The sequence below is a fragment of the Sapajus apella genome, unplaced genomic scaffold, assembly GCF_009761245.1.
Source record: "Sapajus apella isolate SASKATOON/1434 unplaced genomic scaffold, GSC_monkey_1.0 scaffold144, whole genome shotgun sequence".
Lineage (NCBI taxonomy): Eukaryota > Metazoa > Chordata > Mammalia > Primates > Cebidae > Sapajus > Sapajus apella.
This window is the reverse complement of record NW_022437084.1, coordinates 2251346-2262966: the sequence shown is the minus strand read 5'-3', so window position 1 is coordinate 2262966 and position 11621 is coordinate 2251346. Positions and strand designations below refer to the sequence as shown.

Below are 11621 nucleotides of genomic sequence, written 5' to 3'. Positions count from 1 at the left end.
AAAAGAGAAGAATATCCGAATCTAGTATACAGGTGCACAGAGGGTGAAGAATTGTAGTTCAGATAGAGAAGAAACCCTGTGCCTTCCACATTGACCACTGCTCTTCCTCTGTTTAACCATCCTCGAGGCTTGCACTGGCTCATGTCCTTTCGGATGCATTTCCTTCTTAGAGGAGAAATGGTTGTCCCTTCAGACCCTTACAATATGTTGTCCATCCTTTTTGAAGATCCAAGTCACTTCTACCTTGAATTGGGATAATGGCTGTCTACAGATGAGTGGGATCTGGTCCCAGCTTTTGAGGAGCGCCCAGTCAGGTAGAGAAACAGAGCTGGACACCAACTAGGGGGAGGGTACCCAGAAAACGGACAGAGATATTGATGATTGTCATCAATTTTATTAAATGTATTTTCCTTTCTCCTTACAAACCCCAAACCACTGTCCTACTGCAGCAGGAGTTTTCGGTTTTGCCTGTATGTACAAGCCCTGTATGTACAGAGAGAAAAAGCCTGTAGGTTACAATGATAATTTCAGGCTCCTCCAGATCAAGGGACCCATAACTTCCCCACCCCCTATAACTTCCCTCCAATCTTTGGTCTCATTTGGCTCATCCAGTGACATCGTGGGTGTCTGGGCAGATTTTCAGGGTTCTCTGCCAATAGGAGTTGGTGAGGAGAGGGGAGAGAAAAGTTGGGACCAGGGGTGATGGTAAAATGTGGGAACAGAAAGAGTCTAAAAAGACAAGAGGAGACACAGGCAGAAATGGAGACAGAGAAGGTAGAGACAGGGAGGAAGCAGGGTAGAGTGGGTTTCACTGTGTCCCCCACACCAAAGATATACCCAAGACCCAACTCCTAGTACCTGGGAACGTGACCTTAATTGGAAACACGGTCTTTGCAGATGTAATTAAGGTGACATGAGATTTAGGATGGGCCCTACATCTAAAGAGAGGTGTCCTTAGAAGAGAAAGGAGAGGGAGATTTGAGATGGACACACAGGAAGCCAAGCCATGTGAAGACAGAGGCAGCGATTAGAAGGAAGCCAACGAATGCCAAGGACTGCCAGCAGCCGCCAGCAGCTGCCAGCAGCTAGGACACAGGCACAGGGTGGTTTCACTCTCAGAGGCTCTGGAAGGAACCAACCCTGCCCACCCCTTGATTTCACACTTCTGCTTTCAGAACCCAGAGAATGCACTGCTTTTAAGTCACCCAATTTGTAGTGATGTTACAGCAGCAATAGGAAACGAATACACAGGGAGATAGACAAGTGAGGAGAGAGTCAGAGTTGGAAGAGAGCCTGAGCAAGTGCGTAGTGAGAGCTGGCCCGCATGGAGCACTCCCCATGTGCTAAGTGCTATTAAGAGCATTCACTGGCTGGGCGAGGTGGCTCCCTCGTGTAATCCCAGCACTTTGGGAGGACTAGGTGGGTGGATCACCCGAGGTCAGGAGTTAGAGACCAGCCTGGCCAACATGGCGAAACCCCATCTCAACTGAAAATACAAAAATTAGCTGGGTGTGGTGGTGGGTGCCTGTAGTCCCAGCTATTCAGGGGGCCGAGGCAGGAGAATCGCTTGAACCTGGGAGGTGGACGTTGTAGTGAGCCAAGGTTGCAAGATCATGTCACTCACTCCAGCCTGGGTGACACAGCAAGACTCTGTCTCAAGAAAAAAAAAAAAAAAAAAACATAATGAGGCCATCTTGGATGATATTTGTCTTTCTACGGATGCATCCACAAAATATGATTTTTAGGGGTTTTGGTTTGCTTTTAATGTAAGAAGAGGCCCACAAAGGCAAAAGTGCTGAGGACCCAGGGAAGTTGTAATGTGGCCCAGAGGTGGAGAAAAGGGAAAATGAGAAAGAGACAGAAATACAGATGAGAGAGAGGTATGGTGGGGCAGGGGGCGGGAGGGAGAAGCGGGAAGAGAGAGACAGAGAGAGAAAAAGACAGACAGAGACTAAAGTGACTGAAGAGGAGATTTCCAAAGTACACAGTGACCCATCCAGGGAGTCGCCATTTTTGAGGGGCCCAGTGGGTCACATGGGGGACTGAGGAGGGAGCAAGGATGACTCACGAGGCCACGATGACCACGAAGACAAAGACAGCCAGAGACACAGAAATGAGGGTGCCCAATAGAGCTTGGTTCCTCGGGTGTTTGCCGTCCGTCTGGTACTGCAGGGCCACGCGGGGTTGCCTGTCAACTGCGGCGGGTGGCGAAACAGCCCCGACCTCCAAGTCACTGCCGCTCCTTAGCCTCGCATCCACCCCACTATTCATTCAGCAGCCTGGGGCAGGTGTGGGGGGTGGGGGTGCTCTCTCAATCAGGGATAATTTTGTCCCTCAAGGGACATTTGGAAATGTCTGGAGACATTTTTGATTGTCATAATGGGGAGGGAGATGCTACTGGCCTCTGATGGGTGGAAGCTAGGGATGCTGCTAAATATCCTTCAATAACCAGGACAGCCCCTGAAACAAAGAATGGTCCATCTGGCTCCAAATCTCAACAATGCTGAGGTTGAGAAACCCAGTCTAACTCCGGGCACCAGGAAAATGTGGTCTCCATGAGGGCAGGAACTACCCCTGTCTCCCCTTCCACCGTTCCTCAGTTTGGGGCATCGTAGGGTGCTCAAAATATTTGTTGTCCCTAAATACCAGCCAAAGGAAGCAAACAGGCAAATCCAAAAGTGGGATACTCTCTAGGACACGCTCCCCCCTTTTTTTTCAATGTCAATGTCATGGAGGAAAAAAAAACTGATAAGAGAAACTGTTCTAGGCTGGGTGCAGTGGCTCATGCCTGTAATCCCAGCACTTTGGGAGGCCGAGGTGGGCAAGTCACTTGAGCCCAGGAGTTTGAGACTAACATGGCAAGACCCAGTCTCAAAAAAAAAAAAAAAAAAAAAAAACAAACAAAAAAATACTGTTCTAGATTTAAAAAAAGTGAAAACCCTTACAGTTGAATGATATAAGAATTCCTTTCATTGGACCCTGCCTGGTTTGAACAAATCAACTGTAAAAAATATTCTGGGGACAATTATGGAATTATGGTCCCAATTCCAGTGGGAGCTGGAATTATTTGACATTGAGGAATCGTTGCTAGGTTTGGTGGGCATGGAAACAACATAGTGGCTACTTAGGAAAATGTCATTAATTTTAGAGGTACATGATGTATGGGGCATAGTGTCTGTGTCTGTGATTTCTTTTTTTCTTTTTGTCTGTGATTTAAGATACTGTGGCAAAGAATAAAATAGGTAAAGTAAATATGGAAGAATGTTAATCGTTAAAATAATTTGGGCTGGGTGCAGTGGCTCACACCTGTAATCCCAGGACATTGGGAGGCTGAGGTGGGTGAATCACAAGGTCAGGAGTTCAAGACCAATCTGGCCAAGACGGTGAAACCCCCTTCTACTAAAAATACAAAATTTAGCTGGGCACGGTGGTGAGCACCTGTAATCCTAGCTACTTGGAAGGCTGAGGCAGGAGAATTGCTTGACTCCGGGAGGTGGAGGTTGAAGTGAACTGAGATCATGCCATTGTTCTCCAGCCTGTGTGACAGTCAGACTCCATCTCAAAAACAAAAACAAAAACACCCATAATTTGATAGTAAGTGCTACTTTTGAGATTATGATCAGAGAGGCCTGTTTGAGGAGGTGACCTTTGAGACCTGAATGAAGTGAGGGAGTGATGGGAACAGTGTGACACAGAGAGGGAACAGCATGTGAAAAGATACAGCATGACGATTCAATCTGGATAGATATATGTGGGTTCACTGTACTATTATTTCTGCTATGAGAATATATTCTGTTAAGCTGGGCATGGTGGCTCATGCCTGTAATCCCAGCACTTTGGGAGGCCAAGATGGGTGGATCACAAGGTCAGGAGCCTTGAGACCAGCCTGGCTGACATAGTGAAACCCCATCTGTACTAAAAATACAAAAATTAGCCAGGTGCAGTGGCGGGAGCCTATAATCCCAGCTACTTGGGAGACTGAGGCAGGAGAATCGCTTGAACCCGGGAGGTGGAGGTTGCAGTGAGCCGAGATTGTGCCACTGCACGCCAGCCTGGGTGAGACTCTGTCTCACAAAAAAAAAAAAAAAAAATATATATATATATATATATATATAAATATGTTTTTTAGGTTTCTGAATGAATAAATGAATGAGTGAATTCAGTATATCCTATATCCTTCCAAATTCCCTGGGTACAGCAAGGGCTGAGAATAAAATGTTTTTCTAGCATCTGCCATTCTGGTGCTAGGGGCATTCTAAAGTTTCGGAGGAGTCTTTCTATGTAACAGATGGAGGAAAGTGAATTTCAGAATACAGAAGCAACTTCTGGGTCACGTTCTAAGCAAATGGTAAGGGCAGGATTCGAGGCTGCATGTGGGAGCCTGGAAACCCATATCTAGTGGGTCATGGCTGTCTTAACCGCTTGCATGCCTGTCCCGTGTCTTCCCCTTCCTCCAGAAGCTTACCAAAGCAGTACTTTTTGTGGATACACTTGGGACTGATCCTTTGGCAATGTAAACAGTCCAACACCTCTTCTTTTAGCAAGCCTAGGCAAGGGGAAAGGGAGCAGTAAGGGCAGATATCAGAAGACCGGCAAGGGTGAGAAGGAAGAAGAGAACGAGGAGATGGGGTCCCTTGGCTCGCCTAAATTTCACAGGTCCCACTGCACAGCAGAGGAACTGAGCAAAATGCACAGATAGTTCACATACAAAATAATTTTTATATACTCATTGAAGAGTTAAATTCAGTTGCAGTCGTTCAGTAGATTAAACATCCTGGCCGGGTGCGGTGGCTCACGCCTATAATCCCAGCACTTTGGGAGGCCGAGGCGGGTGGATCACGAGGTCAAGAGATCGAGACCATCCTGGTCAACAAGGTGAAACCTCGTCTCTACTAAAAATACAAAAATTAGCTGGGCATGATGCCGCGTGCCTGTAGTCCCAGCTACTCGGGAGGCTGAGGCAGGAGAATTGCCTGAACCCAGGAGGCGGAGGTTGCGGTGAGCCGAGATTGTACCATTGCACTCCAGTCTGGGCAACAACAGAGAAACTCCATCTCAAAAAAAAACAAAAACAAAAACAAAAAATCCTACTGTGAACATTTAATTAAACGTTGTTTTTTTTTTTTTTTTTTGAGACGGAGTTTCTCTCTTGTTACCCAGGCTGGAGGGCAATGGCGCGATCTCGGCTCACCGCAACCTCCGCCTCCTGGGTTCAGGCAATTCTCCTGCCTCAGCCTCCCGAGTAGCTGGGATTACAGGCACGCGCCACCATGCCCAGCTAATTTTTTGTATTTTTAGTAGAGACGGGGTTTCACCATGCTGACCAGGATGGTCTCGATTTCTTGACCTCGTGATCCACCCGCCTCGGCCTCCCAAAGTGCTGGGATTACAGGCGTGAGCCACCGCGCCTGGCCTGCTAATTAAACGTTTTTTAATTCTGAGTTTGCACTTTCCTAATTTGGAGCCTCCTTTGCAGACACTGGTGAGATGTCTGCTCTTTGGGTGCCTGGCCTCCTCCTCTACTGGTGCACACAGGAGGACTACATTTCCCAGGGTGCCTTTCAGTAAATTGCGACCATGTGACCTTGTCCTGGCCAATGGAAAGTGAGTAGAATCATGTGCCTCCCGTCCAGGCTTGGCTATAAAACTCTCAGGGTGATTCCCGTTTGCTTTCCCGTTTGAAGCTTGCTTAGAAGCTGCTGTGTGTGTGCAGCCTGGATCCCTGAGTCACCACCTGGAAGTGTCACTCAACTTTCAGTGGAATTTGGGTGAGAGAAAAATAGTTAAACCATTAAGATGTGAGGGTTTATTTGTTAATACAACGTAGCTTAGCTCACTGTGACTTACATACCTTCGAAACAGTTTTGCAGGTAGTCCTTATTTTCACAAGCCTTTAAGAAGCAAATCTCCCTAGTACCATGGCATTGGGGTGAGGGAACCACCAAAGAGAGTAAGGAATGGTAGCAGGACTTGATTTGGGGGGACAGGGTGAAGCGGGTTAGGAGAATAGAGAAGGGAGAGATAGATGGTCCAGAACTCACGGCAAATTTTGGCGTTGCAGGCTGCAGGATAAAAGAGCTGAGGTGAGTTAAATTGGGATGACAACTTGAAAACTTAATTGGGAAGGGATCGGGAGATGGGGTAAGGGGCAAGGCTGGGAAAGGAGAGAAGGGAAGATTGGGGAGAAATGAAGAAGGCTGAGTTATAGGGGAGGTGAGAGAGTTTGGGAGGATAAGTGGGAAAAGGGAATCAAGAGATAAGGGAGAAGGGGAGGGGATTGGCGGAGAGGCATGCTGCACCTTTTAATTCATATGATCTTAAAACTTTCTTGAGTTCCTGGATCGCATTTGCCCTAAGGCTCACCAGCTCTTCCAGCAGAGGCTCATCTGAGGAGAGAAAGGATCTCTGTGGGGCAGGAGGCACCCAGAAAGCCCACCCCGCTCCCTGCAGCTTCCAGGAGAAGAGATGAAGAAGCTCCTTTTCATTTATAAGGAGCAACCAAGACCAGGATGACTAAGGGTCTGCTGGGCAAATCTATGGCCAGGGAGATCCTGCATCTAGCTTCTGTGTGGGGCCTAGGCAAAACCAACCTTCCTTGGCCGCAGTTTCCTCATCTGGTAAGTGGACTTGATTTCTCTTTTCCTCCTTCTCTTCCTCCTCCTTCTCCTTCCTTTTCCTTCTACTCCCCCTCCCCTGCCTCCCTCCTCCTTCTTTTTCCTCCTCCACTCCTCCTCCTCCTCCTCCTCCTCCCCCTCCCCCTTCTCCTTCCTCCCCCTCCCCTTCCTCCTCCTCCTTCTTTTTCCTCCTCCACTCCTCCTCCTCCTTCTCCTCTTCTTCCTTCTTCCTCCTCCTCCCTCTCTTTCTCCTCCTCCTCCTCCTCCTTCTTCTTCTCTTTTCTTCTTTCTTCAACATGCAGTCTCGCTCTGCTGCCCATCTCGGCTCACTGCAACCTCTGCCTCCCAAGTTCAAGTGATTCCACTGCCTCAGCCTCCTGAGTAGCTGGGATTACAGGCACATGCCACTACACCCCGCGACTTTTTTGTCTTTTTAGTAAAGACAGGGTTTCACCAACTCCTGACCTCAGAAGATCTTCCCACCTCGGCCTCCCAAGTGCTGGGATTATAGGCATGAGCCACCGTGCCAGGCCCCCTCTTTCTTTTCTGTCTACTCTCACTCCTTCATGATTTCAATCCATATGGCTTTATATATTACCTGGACTTGCACTGTCCAGTGTGGTGGCCACTAGTCACATGTGGTTACTGAACAGTTGAAATGGGCTAGTCTGAATTGAGATGTCCTATAGGTATAAAATGTACCCTTGATTTCAAAGACGTGCAGAAACCTATAAAAATATCTTGACAATTCCTATGTGGATTGCATATTGAAAATGGTGATTTTTATATATTAGGTTATTATCAAAATTAATTTCACCTGCTTTTGTTTACCTTTTTAAATATGTGGCTACTAGATTTTTTTTTTTTTTTTTTTGAGACAGAATCTCATTCTTGTCACCCAGGCTGGTGTGCAATGGTGCCATCTCTGCTCACTGCAGCCTCCACCTCCTGGGTTCAAGCAATTCTCCTGCCTTAGCCTCCCGAGTAGCTGGGATTACAGGCATCCGCCACCGTGCCTGGCTAATTTTTGTATTTCTAGTAGAGACAGGGTTTTACCATGTTGAACAGGCAGGCTAGTCCCAAACTCCTGACCTCAGGTGATCCACCCCGCTCAGCCTCCCAAAATGCTGGCCTTACAGGAGTGAGCCACCGGTCCCAGCTGCTACTAGAAAATTTACAATTACATATGTGACTCCTATTTGTGGCTGAATTCTGTTTCTATTGGATGGCGCTGTTCTATACACTGATGCCGTCCACCTTTATAGCACTAGCCCAGAGGGCTCACTGAAGGTGGGATTTATATATGCAACCATCCGGTCAGGATATCCACATGGATGTCTCAGAGGCATCTCAAACCCACTGAGGCCAATACGAAGCCCCCCTTATTCTCCAGACCTACTCCCAACCTCCCAGTCTACTCCATCTTAGTAAATGGATGTGTCACGATTCTAGTTGATCAATTCAAAATCCTTGGCGCCATCCTTGAAGCCTTTCTTTTCCTTTTCATTTTTGAAATGGAGTCTCGCTCTGTGGCCCAGTCTGGAATTACAGTGGTGTGATCTCGGCCTACTGCAAACTCAAGCAATTCTCTGGCCTCAGCCTCCCGAATAGCTGGGACTACAGGCACACGCCACCACGCCCAGCTAATTTTTGTATTTTTAGTAGAGACAGGGTTTCACTATGTTGGCCAGGCTGGTCTCGAATTCCTGACCTCGTGATCCGCTGGCCGGCCTCGGCTTCCCAAAGTGCTGGGATGACAGGCGTGAGCCACCACACCTGGCCGACATCTTTCTTTTTCTTATTTCCCAGTGCCATTTGTCAGCACGACTGGCAACAAATCCTGTTTGTTGGCTGAATATTCAAAGCATCCATTCCCTTCCTTTAACTCCAGTATCTCATCTTCCACAGAGACAGTGTCGCCCCCTCACTCCGCTCCGGCCTTCTTGGATGTTCTGTGAATATGCCATAGTCCCATCCCCGGGATTCTGCCAGCTGTTCTTTGTGCCCGCACCCTTCGACCCCCAGACCCCATCATGGCTGCCTCCCTTCCCCTTCACGTCTTTTCTCACATGCTCCTTTTCCAGGACATCTTTCTTGGATGCCCTACCTCAAGCCGCAATCCCCACCCCTACTCACAGCACTCGCTATTCTGTGGTCCCTGCTCCCCCTATTTGACTTATTGTGCAATAAAGGATTAATTGAGCAGGCCTGGGTTGTTCAAACCCTGCACATCCCCCCACCACCAAAAAAAAAAAAAATATATATATATATATATTTGGCTCTTGCCTGGCTCCTGGAAGGTAACCTCTATGTCCTTGGAATATCCTGACTTAAGAGTTCTTGGTTTGGCTGGGCACGGTGGCTCACACCTGTAATCCCAGCACTTTGGGAGGCCGAGGTGGGAGGATCACCTGAGGTCAGGAGTTCGAGACCAGCCTGGCCAACATGGTGAAACCCTGTCTCTACTAAAAATACAAAAATTAGCCAGTGTGGTGGTGAGTGCCTGTAATCCTAGCTACTCGGGAGTCCGAGGCAGGAGAATCACTTGAACCCGGGAGGCAGAGGCTGCAGTGAGCCAAGATCATGCCAGCACACTTCAGCCTGGGTGACAGAGTGAGACTTCGCCTAAAAAGAAAAGTATATTGGTTTATGGCCAGGTGCAGTGGCTTATGCCTGTAATCCCAGCACTTTGGGAGGTTGAGGCAGGAGGATTTATTGAGGCCAGGAGTTTGAGACCAGCCTGGGCAATATAATGAGGCCCTGTCTCTACAAAAAATTAAAAATTAGAAAATTAGCCAGGTGTGGTGGCACACACCTGTGGTCCCAGAGTAGGTCCTCTACTCTGGAGGCTGAGGTCGGAGGATTGCTGGAGACCTGGAGGTCGAGGCTGCAGTGAGCTGCGATGGTGCCACTGCACTCCAGCCAGGGCAACAGTGAGACCCCATCTCTTAAAAAAAAAAAAAAGGCTACATGACATGCATTTTTGTTCTTATTTTTATATTCAAGGGAGGTGGGGCCAAGCAGTGGAAAGGGAAGGGGTGCTGGAGAAGGCGTCCCCTCCTCTCTCCTACCTTTCAGAGAGTTACCCATTAAGTCCTGCGTTTGGTTCTTGACAAAGGACGCCACAAGGTCCAGTTGATTCCTCTCTGGGGGAGAGGGGAAAGGACACTCCAGTGGGTCCCCAGAGAGCCAAGTGACCCCCGCCCCGTCCAGGCCTGGCCCCTCCCCCTCCAGGCCTGGCCCCTCCCCTCCTGGGGGCGTGGTCCCCAGCATGTCTCGCCCACCCCGCCGCCCAACTTGTCCCAGCACGCACCCACTTTCCCCACAAACACATTCAGCGCGTAGTCCCGGAAGAAAGGCCCCTCCATGCCCAGCAGCACGGCCTCGGCGCGGGCCTGAAGCTGCTCCAACTGGAAGCGACTGGGGATGAGGGCGGAGCGCAGGTGATTCAGGGCCTCCAGCACCGAGGAGTCGCACTGCAGGCAGCCCCAGCCTCCAGGGGCGCCCAGGCCCGAGAGCAGCAGCAGGGTCAAGGCCAGAGGCATGGCGGGGGCCCTTGTGACGTCACAGAGGGAGCCCCTTCCCCCCAGGCGAGGGCGAGGTCAGGAGGCTCAGGGAGCATCAGGGTGTTACAGGCACGTGTTCGCTGAGCACCTACTATGTGCCAAGCATGGTTCTAGGACCTAGAGAGAAAGAGTCAAGAAAAAACAGAAAGCATCTCCTCTACCCCTCTTGGAACTTACGAATTCCTCTTAAATTTATTCATGCAACACATGTTGGTTTTTTTTGTTTGTTTTGAGACAGAGTCTTGCTCTGTCTCCCAGGCTGAAGTGCAGTGGTGTGATCCTGGGTCACTGAAAGCTCTACCGCCCCGGTTCAAGCTATTTTCGTGCCTCAGCCTACTGAGCAGCTGGGATTACAGGTGTGTGCCACCATATCTGGATAAATTTTTTTTTTTTTTTTGAGATGGAGTCTCGCTCTGTCTCACAGGTTGGAGCGCAGTGGTGGGATCTCAGCTCCCTGCAACCTCCACCTCCCGGGTTTAAGCGATTCTTCTACCTAAGCCTTCCGAGTAGCTGGGATTACAGGCGCTCACCACCACAGCCAGCTAATTTTTGTATTTTTTGTAGAAATAGTGTTTCGTTATATTGATCAGGCTGGTCTGGAACTCTTAACCTAAACTGATTCATCCACCTCAGCCTCCCAAAGTGCTGGGATTACAGCCTCTGTGCCCAGCCTACATTCAACACATATTTGTTGAACACCTACCATGTGCCAGGTGCTGTTCAACGCCCCCAGAGGTAGAGCTGAGCGAAACAGGAGGCCTCTGCCCTTGTGGCACGTAAATTCATTAACTCAACAAATATTTATTGAGCACCTACTATGTGTCAGGCGCCAGAGATAGACTGAGATAAGATGAACAGGGTCTCTGTTCATAGAGTTCAGGCTAGCAGGAGCAGGAGGGAGTGGAAGGAAGAGAAATGTGAAACCTGGTACACAGATGAGTCAATAAAATAGTGACAAACTGCATTACCTGCTGGGAAGCAAATACACAGTGTCATACGGTTACAGTTAAGAAAGTTGAGGCCAGGAGGTGTGGTCTGGCTCTCTGGTGCCTAGCATGCAGTGAGGAAGGAGACCTAAGCATCTAAGACCACCTCCCCCTTGACTTGCACATTGCATTTCAATAGGAGAAGTAAAGGCTGGCTGGCCCAGCCCCACCTTAACCACCCTCCTATAGATAGCAGGCACGTATGAAGGAATCTTTCTGGAAGGCATTGTTTTTATTTAAAGAGGCTCAAACCCCCACCCCACGCCTACTTCATGGGTCAAGACCCTTTCACATGTAATTTCCAGAGTTGTAAGCCTTTAAAAGGGCAGGGACTTTCTTTGTGAACTTGAGCTTGGCTGTTAAACTGCCTTGCTCTGCCGAATACATGACCCCTTCCTTCCCAGTTTGGTGTTCAAGAGGTCTGTTTCTTGCCTCTGTTCCTGCTTTAGTACCAG

The 11621-nt window shown here is 48.9% G+C and overlaps 1 protein-coding gene across 3 annotated transcripts; it reads right to left on the bottom strand.

The window, feature by feature from the left end:
- Positions 1-378: 378 nt before the first annotated feature.
- Positions 379-10238, bottom strand: IZUMO2 (IZUMO family member 2). Of its 3 annotated transcripts, XR_004264583.1 has the most exons (8): positions 9928-10238; positions 9686-9760; positions 6300-6386; positions 6042-6062; positions 4466-4546; positions 2069-2195; positions 1526-1654; positions 382-483 (listed from the first exon to the last, which is right to left on the bottom strand). XR_004264583.1 is itself a non-coding variant. In XM_032264470.1 (7 exons), exons 1-7 carry the CDS (start codon positions 10157-10159, stop codon positions 441-443), a joined length of 666 nt encoding a protein of 221 aa, XP_032120361.1. In that variant the 5' UTR covers positions 10160-10238; the 3' UTR covers positions 382-440. The 3 variants fall into 3 exon arrangements, 2 of the variants coding, with proteins under 2 accessions (XP_032120362.1, XP_032120361.1); XM_032264470.1 differs by lacking the exon at positions 1526-1654; XM_032264471.1 differs by lacking the exons at positions 1526-1654; positions 4466-4546 and having other exon boundaries at positions 379-483; positions 2069-2188; positions 6060-6062.
- Between the last annotated feature and the right edge of the window lie 1383 nt (positions 10239-11621).